Genomic DNA, 19,961 nt, shown 5'->3' with positions numbered 1-19,961 from the left:
AGAATCTCCTAGCAATAGTAATTTTGTCTTTTCTTTCACAAACATGAAAAATTCTGTTACATTTTCTCTGCTTGGTATTAGTGGGTTTTCGGGAAGTGTGGGAACTGAAGGTGTCTTTGTGTTGGTACATGATATATGCTTCTTCCAAAGGAGGAGTGGAGCTACTTAACGTTGAATAGGAAAGTATGTGCTGTGCAAAAGACACAAAAAAAGTTATACCATTCCCTGGTATCTGAAGTTATAAAAGACAAGACTTTAGGCATCCTTTATTGATTTTCACATATTCTGTGAAAGAGAAGGAACCGTGTGACCAAAGTTGATGGGTTTCATATAATGGTATAATTTGGTTCACTGTATTTTAGTGAAATTGAAAGCAGAATGTAACAAGTTTAAAAGGTCAGAATTTCAGTAAAGTTAATACTTTGGCCGAAAGCAAGAGAGACTGCTGGACTCTTACCATTTTTGGCACCTTTGTACTTGGAAAAGCAAGGGAGTGAAAGAGAAGATAGATAACCTGTAAGAATCTTACAGATCTGGCTCAAGTGGGCCATTACTTTGGCTTATTTCAGAGCAGTATTATTTACTGTGTCTATTCAGCTTTTATATTAGCCTCAGATAGTTGTGAAGTAATAAGCTCAGTATTTTGGAAGCAGAATACTGACTTTAAGCTCCCTTTCCCCAGAAGATGTAACTGAGGATGTTTACTTGAGTTTTCAAGCTCATACAACCCACATTAACTAATACCTTCTCACAAAAAGGATTACAAAGTTTGAAATGTATGAGAACCTACTAAAGTACGAGATTTGGTAGTAAAATGACTGAATGCTGTTACCTATCTTTTATCTGGACCATAGTGTCGGTTAGCTACTCTGTTGTTTTTTTGTTTTTTTTTTTTTTTTTTGTGTGTGTGTGGTTTGTTTGTTTGTTTGTTTGTGAGTTTTGTTTTGTGGGAGTTTTTTGTTTGTTTGTTTCTGGTTTTTTTTGGGGGGGGGTGTGGGTGCGGCTTCCCTTTTCTTCTTTGTTTCAATAGATTTAGTAGATTAAAGTTTAGTAGATTAATCTGTAAGATTTTACTTTATATGGCTGTGTGGTTGGCATACCCAGCAGTTTCTGCTTACAACTGAAAAAAAACTGTAATTTCTACAAGTTTTACCTCTTACTGCCAAGTAGAAGAGTGAACTGGATATTTTTGTGCCTTGCATGTACACAATTAGTGTTCTTAATGTCATTTTTCAGTAGGGTATGGTGCAAAGAGTCCAGCTCCTTTCTAAGGTGCTGCCTTTAAAGTTGATGATCAGTGATAGTAAACAAACATCTGACCTGGGTGCATGAAAAGATACAAACATGACTGATCCTGGCTTTGTCATGTCACTTCTTGTAGTAGGGAGCTGCACTTTTACGTTGACAGTATTTTCAACAGCTCTAAATGATGTGGTAGGGGCCTGAACCAAGAAGCACTGATGCTTTGTGAAATAAACAGGGCCTGAACCAAGAAGCACTGATGCTTTGTGAAATAAACAGGGCCAGGAGACTTCTCCTTTCTGATGCCTTTATTATAAGTGATCAGCTCAGGATTGGGCAGCTTGGCCAGGCTGCAGTCCCCGTCGTCTCTCCCAGGGCGACTCAGAGGAGGATAAGCACAGCTCTGTCCACGAGGAGTAGAGCTGGGGATCAGGTCCTGGTGGGAGCTTCTAGGGTGTGGTGATCCCATCCGATGTTGGGTTGCTATCAGTCTCGCCTCCTCCCAGACCTGGCCTGGGGGCTCTGAAAGACAGCGTGAGGAACAAGGATGGTTTTCAGCATCTCTGCAGGCCCAGCACTCTGCTCCTCTCATCCAGACATCACTCCAATCTCTCAACTCTTAGGTGGCTCGTTGTTTTTGGGGTTTTCTCAGTACATTTGGAGCAGGGGTCCCGCACAGCATGCTGGTCCTTGGAGTATTTTGCATATCCCTCCCATCCAAAGTCTCTTGTCCTCACTGTTCGGGGGGTACCCCACACTTCAGTGTCTCAGAGAAGGGCCATTAACTCGCCCCAGCCAGGGCTTTTACTGATACAAAAACAACTATTAACAACAACGACCCGTAATTACCATAACACAAGCAGCAGCCCAGCGGCAACAGTGGTAACCTTTTTCTCACAGAAGAAATCAACAGAATTTTTGTTCACAACACTTTGCTTTCTGTCAGATTTGCCAGGCTAGTTAATTATGTAGAAGCTATGAAATCGCAGAATTATTGATTCCTTGAGATAAAGGGTTAACAGCTGACCAGTGAACTCTGCATCAGACAATGAGAGGACATAGCTAAAGTATCCAGCCGGTTTGTTTTTAATTGAAGTAAAAACAAGGCTGCTTTCATGGGAAGTTCCTTTAACCAAGTTCCTTTAAGATATACTTGTTTCTAGCCTGGGAAGAGTTGTACTGAGTTTGTGGTTTTTTTCTGCAATTTACATGCCTGGCTGCCAGTGGCTTTTCACTCTATGTTTAGTATTTTACACCTGTGAAAATGGGGTGTGAAATGCATCTGTGAGCCTGACAGTTGTCTTTTCCTCAAGCTCTTAAGATAATAGCAGCAATCCAAGGCCTGAAACAGGGAAGAATCAAGCCTTGGTCCCTTTATTCAAGCAAGTGGTGTAGAAGGAGTGGAATTTGCTGTGTAAATCTGTTGGACTAACTCTTATGCATGTAGCTGAGCTCATATTAGAGTGGGAGATTCAGTGACTTCCTTGGTTTTGGTTTTTTTTTCCCCCTCCCTGATTCTTTGGAAGTATATCAACTAAAGAGACAGTAATTAGAGATTGTTTCATCTGTGATTGTCTTACTGGGTTTCAGTCCTGCCAGTGTTGAGGTCAGTAGGACTATTAAGGTGAATGAAGATATTCAGCTGCATGGACATTTGTAGTATTATAGTTTTCTGTCATGGAAGACAGTGTGGTTGAGCCTGGAGCTATGTGAATAGGTGTTGACTTTTTATTACTAATACAGAATAATTAAATGTTATCTCCATTAGAGCTTGACTGGATCTTTAAGTGTACCTCTGAAAAATGGGGTGAAACTGTTCCTGTAGAAAGCTCTGCAGTAATAGAATCCACATTATTCCTCATCTAAATGTATCTGTTTTAACTATATCTTTTAATATTTATGTGCAGTATAATTAAGTTGAACATATTTCATATTTCAGTCTGGTGCTGTTTGCAGGCTGTTAGGAAATAAAGGTTGCATTCTTCTTTGTCTGTATGGTGTGGACAAGGTCACACCTGAAAACTGTAGCTGCACAGGTGTCATGGTTTAAGCCTAGCCAGCTGCCAAGCCCAGTGCAGTTGCTGGGCACTCTCCAGCCGCTAGGATTGGGGAGAGAATTGGAAGGGTAAAAGATAAAAAACTCATGGGTTGAGATGAAGACAGTTTAAGAGGGAAAGCAAAAGCCCCATACACAAAGGCAACACAAAACAAGGAATTACTCTACTTCTTCCCATGGGCAGCATGGGAAGCTATCCCCAGATGATGTTCAGCTATCCCCAGGAGAGCAGAGCCTGTCATCACATGTAATGGTCACTTAGGAAGACAAACACCATCACTCCAAATGTCCTCCCCTTCGTCCTTTGTCCCCCTATTCTGTATACTGACCATGATGTCATATGATCTGGAATATCCCTCTGGTCAGTAGGGGTCACCTGTTCTGGCTGTCCTCCCAACCTCCCATGCACCTCCAGCTGCCTTGCCAGTGTGGCGGTATGAAAAGCAGGAAAGGCCTTGGCTCTGTGTAAGCTTTGCTCAGTGTTATAAATGATCAATCGAAAGCCAAATTACCAAAAATGCGAAAAGATTTATTTTTCTTTTTCTGCAACCAAAATACAATCCTCAAAACCATCACATCCAAAGAGACAGCGTCAAGCCCGGGATTGGCACTGGGTGAACCTGGATCCGACCTCTATCACATCGGACCCTCACCCTTTCACGAGAGTCGCTTCTAGCGGGGATGTTTTATACAGTTTATTGTGCCCGAGGCAAAGGAGTCCCTCTTTCTTTTGTAACTCTTCACATTCATAGTTGGTTCTTTCACTGGGCAGAGCTGGACAATCGCCGTTTCCTGGTTGATAGCCAGCATTGATCGAATCCCAGGAAGTCGCTTACTCACACGTATTTTTCTGGCTTCGGCTATCTTGAATGATGATGATTGCTCTTAGGTGTCTTCCTGTCTTCCGATGGCTCGGGATAGTGGTGATCATCGCGCTGGGTGTGTCTCTCCGTAAGCTAAATGCTGATCGTTATCCTGCCGCCTTCAGGAATTTCAGAGTTTGAACAGAGGTCCACCTCTTGGGCTGCTTGTGGTCAGAGACTCGTTTGGATTTCACAGTCTTTATAAAATACATTCTTTTATTGCATGAATTATTTCCCAACATATATTACACTCAGTAATAACAAAACTATCTCTGTATTATCATTACTGTGTTAAGCACAAATCCAAAACAGTCACATACTAGCCTCTGTGACGAAAGTTAACTCTACCCTGGACAAAACCAGCACAACAGGTAAACCATGTGCTGCTCTCTGCTGCTAAACTTTAAACCCCTTTTGTTGTATCCTTTTCTCATCCTGTGAGCAAAAGGCACCCTCATGCCTTCACATCAGGTTTATGCACACAGTGTTAATATACCCCTGTCGCAGACATTTCTCCACAGAAATCCTTCCTTTTGGATTTCTGTGTCTTCGGGAGGCCAGAGGCCTCTGAAGACAAGGTAAACAATTATTATCAGCTGCTGTGGAATGCAATAGGATTCACCTTGATTGGCTCATTTTCTATGTTTATAATTAAGAGCCAATCATCAGTTCAAGCCAGGGGACTGAGTCCTTGGCCACAACTTTGTTGTGGGTTCCTTTCTATCTCAGCTTAGCTAGCAGCTCTGCAAAACCGCTCTCTATATTCTTTTTAGTATAACTATAATGTATTATATCATATATTAATAAATCAAGCCTTCTGATTCAAGAAACAAGATTCACCGTCTCTCTCTCACCAGCAGCGACCGACACAGGTCGCTGTAATATCTGGTGACCCCTCGTGTCAGAGCAAAAATTAATCTGATAAGACCAGAGGAGCAAAATTGCTGCACTGGGTAAAAATCCTGTATGTGTAGCATTTGATGGTTGCTTTGAAGTGACCACAGAAGTGGATTCAGGCCAGGAGCTGAAGAACCGAAGATCCTGATTTGGACAGAGTTCACAGCCAAGGCTGACCACAAGAGAATCTTTCTTCTGGAAAACCATCAGGAAAGATGATGGAAAAGAGCAGCAGACCTGTGGAGCTGGCCAGAGCAAGCTGGACTCTATCAAAAGGTACTGTTCACTTTTCTATCCCTGATGAACCAGCCCTTCGTAGCTTGTGGCTTTTCGTATGGCAGACACATGCCTTGCCAGAAGAGATTCAATTCTCCCCTTCAGAGGAGAAAATCATGGCCCTCTGGAAATATTGGTATAGGGAAGACGGCTTCCTTTTGTCAAAAACAGATATCTATGAATTCTTTCGATGGGCAAAGCTTTTTGGGTTCTTTGCTGATGTCTTATATGCTTTAGATGCTTTTGTCTGGGAGTGCATGGACTCGATTATCCAGCGCGTCTTCAGTAAGGGACGCGTGTTGCCTTCCATCTACCCAGCATTTATAAAGCTTTTCCCAGTCCTGAAGCGCAGAGCAGCTTGTTTTCAGTGGATCTCTAATTGTTATGGCCAAGCTCCGTTTCCACCACCTTTGGCAGAAGACGCGGTGGGGGAGGACATTTTTCTTCCCAGCCCCCCCCTGCTTCACAGCGGGGGGGGGCGAAACTTCGCAGCGCGAAGAAGTTTTTTTTTTACTCTTGCTCCGGAGCATGCTCAGATGGAGTGTTCTCCTTCCCCCCCCTTCTCTCTCTCCGGGGGGATGGGAGTGGCCGCTCAAGCCAGCGCTGGCCTCTCAGACTCCGCCTCCTTCAGACATAGGGGCGGTACCGGTCTCTGAGGTTTCCTCCATGGCCCTGCTAGAGCTGTCACTCCAGGAGATCCCGCCCCCGCCAGAGCCTGTGTCGGAGAAGACAGAAGAAACAGCACTGTCGGCGATTGACCTGTTGCTCAGCAACAGCGACGCTCCGCCGCTCCTCCCAGCTCCGCTGGTGCCCGTGCCGTGTCTGCCGCCGCTTTCAGAGCCAAGGGACGCAGCAACAGCGTGTTCTCGCGCATCCCCGCCGCCTCCGCAGCGGACCCCAGAGTCAGCAGCAGAAAACGGAGTTGAGCCCGCGGGACGCTCGGAGCAGCCCGCGGCGGATCCCACGCTCAGCGCGGTTCCCCCCCCGGTTCCGGCTCCCTCCCCGATGCTTCCACCGGACGTCCCAGCAGTCGCTCCGGCGGGGGGTCTCTCCTTCCGTGGAGCGGGGGCTGCCCGCCAGCTCACTGTTGTGGCAGTCCAGCTGCCTGTTTTTAAGATCAGCATTCTCGGCGGTTTGGGGGGTTGGTTTTTCGGGGATTGTCCCATGGAGGCCGCCGCCTCTCTTGTGCCCTAGTGGCATGGGGGGGCAGGTGCATCCAGAGAGTTCTGCCTCTGATCCCCAGCCCGGAGGGGATGGGGATGAAGCCAGGGGGCGGATGAGAGACAAACCCGATGCATTGCCGAGGGAGAGGGCACAATTGGAGGAGACCATAGCTGGTTTGCTGTGGGAAACAAACATCTCCAGACCCCAGATGGGATTGCTGGGGAAGGCTTCTATTTCCCTGCTGCTGGCATGCCTCAGTGGTTTAGGGGAAAGGAAGCGTCTCACTACCCGTGCTGCCATTGTGCTGGCAGCAGGGTTCAGGCCTGCGGGAATGCAGAGCCTTCCTCATGGGTTTGGCCTGGGCCGTTTGGCTCAGGAAATTTCTGGGCCGGGCCCACTGCGAGGCCTCCTGACATTTTTAGGGATTCTGGTTTGTCCTACCGGTCCGGGTCCCCCTGTGTGAGCAAGTTTTGGGGTTCCTGGTCCAGTATGGGCCAGGGCCCCCAGGGCCTTTCCTTCTCTGGCACTGCTCTGCTCAGCTGGCTGCTGCTCTTTTGCTTTTCGATTAAAAAAAAAAAAAAAAAAAAAAAAAAAAAAAAAAAAAATTAAAAATTAAATAAAAAAGATTGAAAATACTGGGCAGCAGCTCTGAAGTGCTGAAGCACTGAAAGGCCAGCAGAAAGGACATTTCAAAATTGTACAAATTGTTTAAAATTGTATTAAGACTGTCAATGGTTTTTGATAACTATTGATGGAACTCCTTTTGCAGCAAGTTGTTTTCAGGACCAAAAAGGACTCTCAGATGTCCAAAAGAAACAACTTCAGCTGATGGACTGTTCCTGAAACTCAGCTGCATGGACTTGAATTCTATTTGCATTGTTTCTTGCAATTTTCTTATATTGTAGAATTGTTTTAGTGAATTGTTGGTATTCTATATTTTATAGGTGAAGGAATTTCCTGTTCATTCCATATCAGCATTTTTCTTTTATTTTTATACAATTTAGAAAGGTGAGATGTCGCAGACATTTCTCCACAGAAATCCTTCCTTTTGGATTTCTGTGTCTTCGGGAGGCCAGAGGCCTCTGAAGACAAGGTAAACAATTATTATCAGCTGCTGTGGAATGCAATAGGATTCACCTTGATTGGCTCATTTTCTATGTTTATAATTAAGAGCCAATCATCAGTTCAAGCCAGGGGACTGAGTCCTTGGCCACAACTTTGTTGTGGGTTCCTTTCTATCTCAGCTTAGCTTAGCTAGCAGCTCTGCAAAACCTCTCTCTATATTCTTTTTAGTATAACTATAATGTATTATATCATATATTAATAAATCAAGCCTTCTGATTCAAGAAACAAGATTCACCGTCTCTCTCTCACCAGCAGCGCCCACACAGGTCGCTGTAATATACCCCTGAGCTTTCTTATCTCCAGGCTGTACAATCCCAGCTGCCTGGGACTCAGCCCCTGCTTCTATAAAGATACTTCGCTCCCAGTGATGGTGTCTTTATGACCTTGTGCTGGACTTGTTCAAGCAAATCCCTGTTCCTCGGGTACTGAGGAGCCCATAAATAGGCACAGAGCTTTACATGTGGCCTTTAATGCTAAGCAGGGAGGAAGGATCACCTCCCATGACCTGCTGGCAGGACTTTGTGATGCTAGCCGAGATGCTATTGCCCACCTTTGCCATGGAGTTGTATTGCTGACTTGTGGTCAGCTCATTGTCCATGAGAACCACCAAGTCCTTCTCCACAAAACTGTCTCCAGCCAGTCAGCCCCCAACATGTGCTATGGCCACAGATTATCCCTTCTCAGTTGCAGGAGTTTGTATTTCTGAAGCGGTCCAGCTGGAGAAGAGTGGTCCTTCTTGGACGTCCCAGCTAGCTTTCCAGCACCGCTAGCAGTACGGCAGCACTATCCCGATCTCCATGGCTCGGGACAGCACCTAAGGCAAACACTCTGTGCTACAACAGCAGCGCTACATTGTGGTAGGACATGGCTTGGCTTATAGCTACAGTCAGCAGAAATAAGAAGAGAGCACTCTCCAGCTGTGGTGAATGCAGGTTTATTGAGTCCCAGGGGAAACCGACAGCCAAAGAGCAGAAGGGGGAAGTTACAACTGCTTATAAGGAGGGAGGGACACAGGGGAGGAGTCAGTCCTTGGACAAATAGGGTTTCAGAGGGGAGTGGGATACAAATGATTCACTTAGGGAGAATACCAATGGGGATAACTTGAGGGTGGAGCCCTGGGCCCCTGCGTCAATCACTTGACACTTTAGTTAGAAGTTTCTAGAGAGTTCCAGAGAGAAGGGTGGGAGCGCCAAGTGAGGGACAGGGCACTGGGGAGGGATTTGAGAAAGGGTACATTAATCTTCAAGGCATCTGGGGAGGAGTTGGGATAACTGGCAGCATAAAGGAGGGAGGGGAGAGCCAGGGCAGAACCATTACATGATAGGGGGAACAGAACAGTCCAACTTATACAGACACAACACAACATATTTCTTCTTGTTGAACTTAAGATTCCTTTTTTCTAATTTCTCCCACGTCTGAATAGCAGCACAACCATCTGGTTTGTCAATGACAGTTTTCTGTTGTCTGCAAAACTTGATGAAAAGACTTTATCTTATTGTCACTGTTGTTAATGAAGGATGTTGAAGACTCTTGGTCCTAGTATCAGCCCCCAGGTGTAGTGCTATGACTTGCCTTCTAGTGGACTTGCTGCAGCTGATCACAAGCCTCTGGGCCCAGGTATTCAGGCAGTTTTTATTAGATCTCACATCCACTTATCCAACCCTTGTTTTATCAGTGTGTTTATGAGGATATTATGGGAGACCAAGATAAAAACCTTACTAAAGTAAAAATAAGGAACATCCACTGCTTTTCCCTTGGCCACTAAGCTAGTCAGTTTACTGAAGAAAGTTATCTCAGTGCATGTGCATTATTTCCCCTTTCTAAATTCATACTGACAACCCTCAGTCTTTTACTGCCATGTGTTTGGAAGTGGTTTCCAGGGTTAGTTGCTCCATCACCTTTCCAGAGACTTGGGTTACGTCAACCAACCCTGCAATTCCCTGGATCATCCTTCATACCTTTCTTGGAGGAATGAGTGATAATTGCTCCCTTCTTGTTCTTAAGAATCTCTCCCAGTCATTGAGACCTTTTAAAGATTATTGAGAATGGTCTTGCAGGGTATCACCAGCTCCCTCAGCTCTCATGTGTTCATCCTCTTAGTCCCCAATGGACTCAAATATGTCCAGTTTGTTTTAGTTCTCCTTGGCTTAGTCCTCCTCTACAGAGGTGTGGTGGTTCGACCAGGAAGAAGTGGGAATTCTGGGATGCTGTGGTCAAACCAATGGGTGCTCGGATTTTGATATTGGCACCCGATGTGGCCAGTGGGGTTTGGACACACCTCTGAGAACACACAGGGGTTAAAAACCAGAGCTTCGGCCCTGGGAAGCTCTCTTGGCAAAGAGGTTGGATTTCAAGGCAAAGAGGTTGGATTGCCCTCCCTTGTCCAGCTGCTGCTGCTGGATGGGGGAGGGGCAGCCATGTGGTAGGCCTGGGGCTGGACAGAGATGGGGGGTGAGGAGGCCCTTGAGGATGGAAGGGTGGAGGAGCCCCAGGAGGCATCGGGCAGCCACTCCCCCCCCCCCCAGCCCTCCCAGGAGAGAGAGAGAGGGAGAGCCGGCGACGACGGAATGTGATAGCCATGTGATAGCCGGCCGAGGAGGAGAAGGGGGGGAGTGCAGCGAGAAGGTGCCCGGCCGGAGCAGCAGCGAGTGTGGGAGTGCCAGAGCTCTGGGACAGGCAGAGACTGAAATTTTTAACCCCTTTCTTTCATGATTGGGACCTCGCAAAAATGCTGATCCTCCTCGGAGCTGAATAAGAAGAGAGATAAGAGATGAGATAACAAGAACCTGGCCTGAGGGAAGTGGAGAAGACTGGCTGAGTGGGGAGAGAGATGATTGGAGTGGCCTTTTGGCTGGACTTTTCTTGGTGGCCATAGACTGAACCAGTTTTATTCCTGTGACACAGAGACTACATTTAGGGGGAGGCAGTGCCTCAGAACCAGGAGGGTTCATTGTGGGGACCCCTCGGCCCCAGGGGGTGGGAAAAAAATGGGGGGGATAGATGTCCCAAAGCAGAGACTGTGCCTTTTTTGGAGTGAGACAAGGCATCCTTAAAAGACAACCGTGAAAGCAGCTCTGGTCCATGCACAGTGGTGAGAGCACTGGGCATGGAAGAAAGATGTCATGAATGGCAAAAGGACTTTCTGGGCGGTGCTGAGTGACATGGAAGCACACGAGGTTTCTACGTGTTTCCAGGGGAAGCCTATAGTGCAAGAAGGACTCCTCTCCTCTTCATGGACTGAAGTTTGAGTATTCTAAAGGGTGGTGCCAGACTGGGCAGGGGAATGTATCGGATTGGGAAATTTTGGTGGTGGGGAGGAGGAAAGTGCTTTTTGTAAGGTTTTCAGTTTTTTCCCTTATAGTTTTTTTTCCTTCTTTTCTTGTAGTTTAGGTAATAAAGTTTTCTTTATTTCTAAGCTGGAGCCTGCTTTGCTTATTCCTGGTCACATCTCACAGCAGACACCAGGGAGAGGGTATTCTCATGGGGGCACTGGCTCTGTGCCAGGCCCAAACCATGACATTTTTTTGGTGGAGATGCCGGGGAAGTGGTTTGGGCCTGGCACAGAGCCAGTGCCCCCATGAGAATACCCTCTCCCTGGTGGTCTAGTGGTTAGGATTTGGCGCTCTCACCGCCGCGGCCCAGGTTCGTTTCCCGGTCAGGGAACCAAAAAATGTCATGGTTCGGGCCTGGCACAGAGCCAGTGCCCCCATGAGAATATAAAGATATAAAGAAGGCTGTTCCTCAGTGTTATCTGTGTCCTTATCCATCAAGTCCCCTGTTCATTCAGCAAGTGGGCCCCACCCTGAGACCTTCCAGCTTGATTCCACCACCACCTGTTCCCTCCACCATGCTTTCTTAACCAGAAGGGACCTTTTCTCCCTGAAAGAGACTCCCTTCCCCACCACCCGCAGCAATGATAGGAGGTGGTATACAATAACTCCAGGTGCTGGCCTACTGCAAAAATTAACTCTAGTGATTGGGACCAGGACACCCATTTTCCTTCTGGTATTTTAAGTGCAAATGGTGCACTTGACTAGATCTACCTGATTAGCACTGTGGACTGTGAAATGCAAAGCATCTTGGGACAGACAGTCTGTTCTCATCTATAGGGCTAGAGAATGTACTCTGGAGAAGGGATCAAACAGTTGGAGTGTAGCAATTCTGTAATTTCTATTCCCTCTGCTATTTGACGTGCTGGATGTTTTCAGCAATCAACATAATTTTGTGAAATAATATCTACTGCACAAAGAAACAAAAAATCTTCCTTATAATCTTATTAAGAGAAAATCAAACTATTTTATGAACACATTTTTCAGTACAAGGTTCATAAAAATGCATGTTGTTTTTAAATTTGCATTTACTTTGTTTGCTTTTCTGCAGAATCTCAAAGTTACACGGAAGCCATTAACCTTTCTGTGGTGATGTCTGATGGCACCGTGGGCACTAACTCTTCTTTGCTGAGGGCCAACATGCAGACTGATCCTTCTTTTCAGTGCTGTTTTGCATCTTCATCTACTATTACAAATAGCAGTCCTATCCCAGGGGCAGAAAGGTATGAAAATATTCTCTTCCATTATTGTTTATTTCTCGTAATGATAGTTCTCAGACAAAACATTATGCTTGCATCTTCACTGTGTTGCCCTATTGATAAATGACACAAAACTCAGATAAGTTTTGTGGGTGCTTTATTAAGGGCCCGGGGAGCTGGGGGACTCACGTCCCTAAAACCCGAGCCCCCAAATTCACGTATGGGTGCTTCCCTCTTATACATGCGATTCACAACAAAGTTTCCAAGAAACAGTTCCCCGTTCCCCTTGCCTAGTCTCCAAGAAACAGTTCCTCGTTCCCCTTGCCTAGTCACAGACCCCTTGTGATACATTCCTTGGTTCACAAACAAGATCATTAATCTTCTGCTTATCTTATTCTAAGAGCATTGTATGCTGCCTCCAGACAGGTTAGCATTCTTACTTTCCTGCACTAGTTTAAATATTTATTAAATCCCTAAGACTACCTGCTAGGTTACACACAAAACCCAACACACTTTCAACGGCTACAAAACTACTTTTTAACAAACCAGTTCACACACAACTCACTATAATTAAACATTTTGCTAAATTTCATTTCTTTTCCAACAACTGCAGACCATTTTCTAAGAACTTTGAGGTGGGTTGTCACATTTATTGTTGGAGTCCATTGAATGGATTTTAACACATACAGAGGTGTTACTTTTATGTGAGGGACACAATTAGCTTTGAACATAAGTGAGAAGACATAGAATTTTATCGCTCAGTTATGTTATTTGTGCTAGCACATATATGTAGCTCATATATAAGCTCATATATATTTTTCTGTGTGCTTAACTGGCGTCTCTGATGTTTAACTTAAAGCCATGTCAGGAAAATTCACATTGGAATAAGCTGTATATGAGAGAAAGGGAGAACTCTTCTCACTGCAGACATATGTTTTTAGTCGGTAAAATGTCAGTAGATCTGCTTTGGTAGTGTATAGCTGATTGCCTTTCAACTGATCAGCAGGCTTAGAAATTTTATTGTATTACAGTTAGATTGTGGTAAACATATAGGGCTCTTGACGATAGTGTGAACTGTATAAATTTACAAAGTAGTTCTTGTCCAAAGGAGTTTACAGCATAAGCTAAGAAATGGCAAGAAACAGCAAACTAACAAGGAGTCCCTAGTTACTGTTAGAATGATCAGAAGACTATAACAATGCGTGATCAGTCATTAGTTGTGCGCTATATTTACTCAATAGACAAGGTGGTACATTAGACCTGAAGAAGTTGCCTTCTCTATCACTCTGCAAAAACATTCCTTTCTGGCTAATTATCCTATTCTTGTTTTTAGCTATTTGGCTCCTTTTTCACAGTGAGTATTTTGAATACTTCTGGTTGGAGTGTCAGAGTGTCAGTACTTCAAGTATGTCATTACCTATTTATATTTTATTTATCTTCCAATCTAATTGGTTTCATTTTCAGTCAGTACTGAGACTATGAAATAATGTTTTGGTTTTGTGATTACAGATGTGAACCTTAAGATGGAACAAAATATGTTGGTATTTGCTGCAGAAGAGGCAGTGTAACAATTACAAGTGGATATGTATTAAAAGCTTATCAGTCAATTCAGTCATTATCAAGTTTACATTCCTACTTCAGACTTTATCTAGAAAATTTTGTTTGCTTCTTTCTAAATACTTTTTCTATAATTTTTTTATTTCACCTAGAAGATAACTACAGCTCTAGAGGAGAGGTTTTTTTCTTGCAGCAATGTCTTCTTCAATTTGCTTACCTTCCATTTCTTTAATGGCCTTTCTAATTTGAGCTGTTTAAATCGACTGGCATTCATTTCCACAACTCCCTTTTAATTAAAAATCCTTTCTTTTTTTATATATATCTTATGTCAGCTTTTTCTCTTTGCATTTCACATTGAGTTTGTTCTCTCTGGATTTGGTAATATTAGTAACCTTTCCAGCTACAGCCTAAGGGCATTTCATTTTCAGAAGCAAAGAGACAGCTTAAACTTTTATCAAATGATTTTATCAGGTGCTTAGTTTCCTTTGTTTGGAAGGACATTTTTTAATTTTTTACTTGGACAAGTAGAATTGCTACCCAGTAGAAAAACAGAATGTTTACTGTTGAAATATTTAATTCTGTAAATCAGTTTTTCCACCAAATAAATTAACCACTGGACCTGCCTCTTTTTTTAAGTATAAATTGTATTGAAATAGATCTGGTCTGCAACTTATTCCTTGTGAAGTGTGTTCTTACCATTATCATAGTTACTGATTTGTTGTGTGATGGTGCATAACCACCTTCTCAGCCCATTTATTTTCATTTTTATTTTGATGAGCATAAGACACTCTGTATGCAAGAGCTGGTATGGCCATGTCATGTTTCTTCCATAATGTCTACCCCTGTGCAGCTTTGGCATAAGAAATTGTTGCCTCCTATTGTTATTTTTCAGGTAGCACTTCAGCTCATCAGTACAGCTGTATGTGAAGCAATGCTGCAAACAGCCTCACTAAACCTCATATTAAAGCTAAATCCCTCAAACAGGGAGAAGTATTTTTAGCTGTCATTATTTTCATGGACTGGTTTACCGAGCAAACTCAGAAACTATCCCATCAACATGGCTAGGTGGAGGGTGAGATAAGACAGAGCATAATGGATGTACATTGAAGAAGTTACTGGTCAGGATGAGGCTGGAATCCCTTGATCTAGCTGCATTACATGGTCCAGCATGTTTTCAATGAGCACCCTGGGATTTTTTTTGTCCTGTCATGTTTCATTTCTTTCAATGGCCACTGAAGTATGGGTTGTACAGTAACATTTTAAGGGAATGATGTGGCTGCTGTTTTGTTTTTGTGTTCAATTTTTGGCTTTTTTATTTTTTTTTGACAGCTCTTCTGTCACAGAATATCCTTGGCTTGAAAACAGCTCTAAAGCTTCCCTGTCAACCCAGTTTTCAGTGGGAAACACCAGGCAGCCAGGAGGTTACCTTGTGCCCTCTGAATTTTCAAGTGCTATGCAGGATATCTCTCTCCTGTCTCATTTCCAAACTCCAGGAATGCAAGTTGTCACCCTGAGCAACCTGGAGAGTTCACCAGCAAAGCCACACCAAGAACATGGTATCAGCAGCAGTGCCCATGCCTACCTGAGCTACAGCACTGGTACCAGGGACAGTAGCTCCTCCCAAGAGGAGACACAAGCTACTTGCATAGCCAATGCTAGCACATCTAAAACGCTGAGCTCATCAGTGGCAAGTGCTGATGACAATGACTTTTTGATGCAGAACTTTCTCACAGTGACCTCTGGACACAACAGCCGGAACAGTGCAGTTCCACATCACCATGGAGGGAACCTACATGCTCGACCTCCTCTTCCAGAGAAGACGAGGTCCTCTGAAGGAGAATGTTCCATTTACTCTGTGTCACCGTCTTCAAGTGGCTTCTCTAGCCCTCACAGTGGAAGCACAATCAGTATTCCCTTCCCAAATGTCCTCCCAGATTTCTCAAAAATGTTAAGCCCTTCCCCAGTGCCAGGTAGGTTCTGTATCAGAGAAATGCAAAATACATTAGATTTTATATGAGTTTATAAAAAGATTTGTGGGGGTTTTAAAAGTGGAGAGAGAAAAAAATAATGGAATGAAAATGGCACCGAGGACTTGAATGTTTGCAGTAAATGGTTGCCAGTTTCTTGTCTTTGGATGCAGTATTCAGGAAACAAGGCTTCAGATTTGTTCCTCTGCTTCCTAGAAGCCAGCCATTGGTCAGCTTACTATTTCAGCTGTCAGATTACAGTGGACCAGTGCTGAGTTCAATTTCTTTTAAAAATGGCTGGCTTCTCTCTGTACCTTTTGGAGTTGTGCCAAGAAAAGTAAAAGATGTGCATGTGCGTTCGTTGGGCCCTGTTGAGAAGTTTGTATTTAATGCAGCTTTATAATGAAAAGGTTTTAATATTTTAGGATTTTGCAAAATGAAACATCAAACATGCTTTCAAAATCTTGGTGTATGTTATTATATTTGTTGGTTCTAAAACAGCTCAGTTTCTCTAAAGTAATGATGAGTTTTTTGAGTAATCATGGTGATTGGGAGTCGGAAAGAAAAGTAAAAGCACTTTTGTATTTTAAAACATTCTTGACTTTTTTTCCTTTTTATTTCACAGAAGACACGGCTGATAAACATGTGACCGTAAAATTTGTTCAGGACACATCCAAGTTCTGGTATAAGCCAGATATTTCAAGAGAACAAGGTATATCAATTGATAAATATTCTGACATATCAGTTCATAGAAAAACTATTTAGTGAAGTCTTGATTTCTAAAAGAAATATAAAACTAGAAAGGCCATAGACAACCCCTCTTGTTTCTTTTGTTGAACAGCTGAATTTGAGTGTGGAGGGCAGTCAAATAGTCCTGAAAAATTTTCAGTTAATCAAACAAATTGTTAACCTAACTGAATTAACTATGAAGTAATATAGATCTACCTGTGGTAGCTGCTGCAAATGCTCTTTGGTGTGAAGCTGAAGATTTTCAAATGGCAGATATGCATGAAACAACACCAAATGGCTGTCTGCTCTCTGAAACCTTTTGAGGGTAAGTGTGCTGTTCTGACATGATATCAGCATAATTCATTAGCTAGGTCACCACAAAGGCATCCTCACCCACCAGTCATTTTGTAGCCTGAATTTCAATGTCAAGTGACATACATTATTCCTTAAAGGTCAGTACCATGGAACAACATCTTTCTGATGTATGATGCAGATACAGCACTTTCATTTGTAGATGTATTATTCAGCGAACTGAAGAAATCTTTTATTACCTATGTGAAAGTTAATACTTATGAGCACCTGGGGTACTGCATCTGGCATACAGGAAAGACATAGACCTGTTGGAGTGAGTACAGAAGAGGGCCACAAAGTTGATTAGAGGGATGGAGTGCGTTTCCTATGAGAAAAGGCTGAGAGAATTGAGATTTTTCAGTCTAGAGAAGGAAAAGCTTCGAAGTGACCTAATTGCAGCTTTCCAGTACCTGAGTGGAGCCTACAAGAAGGATGGGGAGGGACTTTTAGAAGAACATGTAGTGGTGACAGGGCAAGGTGAAATGGTTTCAAACTGAAAGTAGGTTTAGATTAAATATTAGAAAAAAAATATTTACTGTGAGGGTGATGAGGTGCTGGAAAAGACTGCCCAGAGCAGCTATGGGATGCCCTCCACCCATGGAAATGTTCAAGACCAGGCTGGATATGGCTCTGGTGTAATGAAAGTTGTCTCTGTTCATGGCAGGATCGTTGGAAGTAGATGATCTCGAAGGTTCATTCCAATCAGGCCGTTCTTCCATGATTCTATGAACTTAGACACTGTCCCTACAACAGTACATATATAAGCATGCTGGGTGCTCGTTACAATCCACTAATCATAGAGGAGCAAAGTGAGCTCTCTGTGGGTTCCGGATAGAAACTTCAGGTTTGATTATTCTGTGAAATGAGACTAAAACCAAACAAGGTTAAAATTGATACCAACAAATTGATGTATTTTATTTAACAGTAAATGAGAAAGAGAAAGAAATAGAAAAAGAGGTTGTGGGGGGACAGGAAGAGTGACAGGAACAGATTAAGTAGAAATATATCTCCCCTCTGTGGGTCCAAATATTAATACAAGTTGGGCCCAGGTACCTCCCTCCCCCTGAAGGGGGATACTCTCTCTTGCAAGACTGAATCAGTTGCATCACTTTGCATCATGCATAGTGCTGTGGTGCAGGGCCTCAGGAATGAGTCTTTGGAGTGCTTTAGGGGTCTTTGTTGGATTATGACACTTCCTCAGCTGCCCCTCACATGAGTGTCCTCCAGATGTGGCTTTCCCACAGTGGGAGTTTTACAGCTGAGCCAGTTTGTGTAATGGAGGGTGGATGTTCACTGTGTCTGTCCAGAGGTCATGACATACACCCAAAACTGTCCCCCCTCCCCTCATCAGCAGTTGGGGAGGAGTCTGTGCAGGCCTGGCTGCAGATAAGCCTGTGGACTATGGCCTCCACCCTGAAGCCAGCTGGGGATGATTTTCAGGACAGCTGCTGAGCTTGGACCTCCTGTGAATGCATCCTTCTCTCCCAGCCTTACCCATTTCTTATCAAACCTGAGATGATTGAAAAACAGTGCCACTTCTATCTTATCTCAAGCTCTTTTATGTGGCTTAGCTCGCAGTTCAGGGTTTCAGTCAGGAGGTCCATTCAGGGTGGGGTGGCATTGGTGGTGCAGCTTCATTGCTGCAGCTTCATTACGCACTTTTGCCATAATGGGCAAAAGTCCTTTATAACAGTGTTTCAGCCATGAAACTATAACATTTCAGTCTCTGGCAGTGCTTTCCAAATGCAGTTGGTCTGACTGTGCTTGTGTTTATACTGTAATAGTCAGCTACAGTGAATTGTGATTAATGAGATAAGGCAGGATTTTAAGCTGGGATTTTTTAAAATGTGGCTGTCAAAAATGAACAATTACTAACTAGTTCTATAATGAGAAAGATATTCATACTAAACCAAAATAGTGTGAACTTCACCTATTGGCAAATGATGAATTGCTGTGTCTGTCTAGTTATTACGTTCTTAGATGGTGAGGATGTTCTTTTGTGGTAAATAGAATGTCTGGGGAATAAAGATCATAGAAAACAGAACATTAATTCATTTCTGGATGATACTTTGCTGGTCCTTTTGTTATCTACTGACCACCCATAATGAAAAGTGAGTCTTGAAATATGCAGAAAAATACCTCATAGGACATAGATATAAAGCAATTTAAAACCTAACTGCTTGAACAAATGAAACAACAGTCTTCCCAACCTTTTAATATGCCTCTTTTCATCCTTGAAGCAAAACTTCATTTAAAAAATGTTTTAAGGTACTTTTGCTGATCTTTTTTTGATCTTTTTTCCCCTGAGTTTAATAGACTGCTCATGTGACAAATGATTACTGCATCCCTTTGTATTTAGAAGTGTTATGTATTGCTTAATTGCAGGGGTTTGTGTATTCATCCTTATCCTCTCAAAACAAGACATATTGTTGTGAAAAAAGGTTCTTTATTTTGCCATCTGACAGATGAAGATAATAGAATGCATATGTTTGCTTTACTTGCTTTGATAGAAGAGATAATTGTCTGCATTTTCTGATTTTGTTTTTACTTCCCCTTTTTTCATGAAATGAACCTTTGCTTTGTGAACATTGCTCAGGCCTTGCAAAATACGCCTTTGTGCCCCATACACATAATATCCATGTTCTGTATGAACAGTCAGTTAAGGAGTCCAGCATCAAATTTGGCCTCTTTGTAGGGTTTCTCTGAAGGCATGCTGATGGCTGGAAATTCTAGGAACAAAGTATACTGGTATACACATGTATTTGTAAAACTTGTATGGGGGAGAAAAGAAAGCAAAGTACAAAGATTTTATTAAGATCAATCATTAGATTAATTTTTGTCTGTTTTCAAAGTAAGTTTAAAATTTTGGGCTGCTAGATTTCAAAAGTCTGCAACTGACTTGTGCAAAGTAGCAGCAATTTCCCTGCAAGTGTTCCCTCTTGGAGGGGATTTCATACTGCACTTGCAGAAGAGATCCCAAAATACAGATGAAAAGTACTTCAAAGAGCAGAATATACACTTACATTCCTTCCTTTGCTTCAAAACTCCTAAGGCAGTAAGGTAGCTTTGTAGGGACAAAAACTTGGTGGTGGATGAAAATGAATCTGTCCTGCCTGTTGAGGCTGAATAGGAAGTGAAAAACAGTGCTATCTAGTCAATGTGGGAATTACAGAGAGGTATGCAGTCTTTTAAGAAATTGACAAAAG

The 19,961-nt window shown here is 43.2% G+C and overlaps 1 protein-coding gene and 1 non-coding gene across 2 annotated transcripts in view; both read left to right on the top strand.

Moving 5' to 3' along the window:
• The window catches only part of TNS3 (tensin 3), a 116,875-nt gene that overhangs the window by 79,141 nt on the left and 17,773 nt on the right, over positions 1-19,961 (top strand). Inside the window, exons 15-17 of the mRNA XM_058817778.1 lie at positions 12,004-12,175; positions 15,038-15,678; positions 16,301-16,387. Of these exons, the coding sequence (XP_058673761.1) occupies positions 12,004-12,175; positions 15,038-15,678; positions 16,301-16,387 (900 nt within the window). The remainder of the gene's footprint in view (positions 1-12,003; positions 12,176-15,037; positions 15,679-16,300; positions 16,388-19,961) is intronic.
• TRNAE-CUC (transfer RNA glutamic acid (anticodon CUC)) lies at positions 11,215-11,286 on the top strand. Its single transcript has one exon. It is a non-coding gene; the product is annotated as a tRNA-Glu (tRNA).

Source organism: Ammospiza caudacuta, chromosome 1 (genome assembly GCF_027887145.1).
Source record: "Ammospiza caudacuta isolate bAmmCau1 chromosome 1, bAmmCau1.pri, whole genome shotgun sequence".
In the NCBI taxonomy this organism is placed as follows: domain Eukaryota; kingdom Metazoa; phylum Chordata; class Aves; order Passeriformes; family Passerellidae; genus Ammospiza; species Ammospiza caudacuta.
The sequence above is the reverse complement of the archived record's forward strand: the minus strand, read 5'-3'. Positions and strand labels throughout refer to the sequence as shown.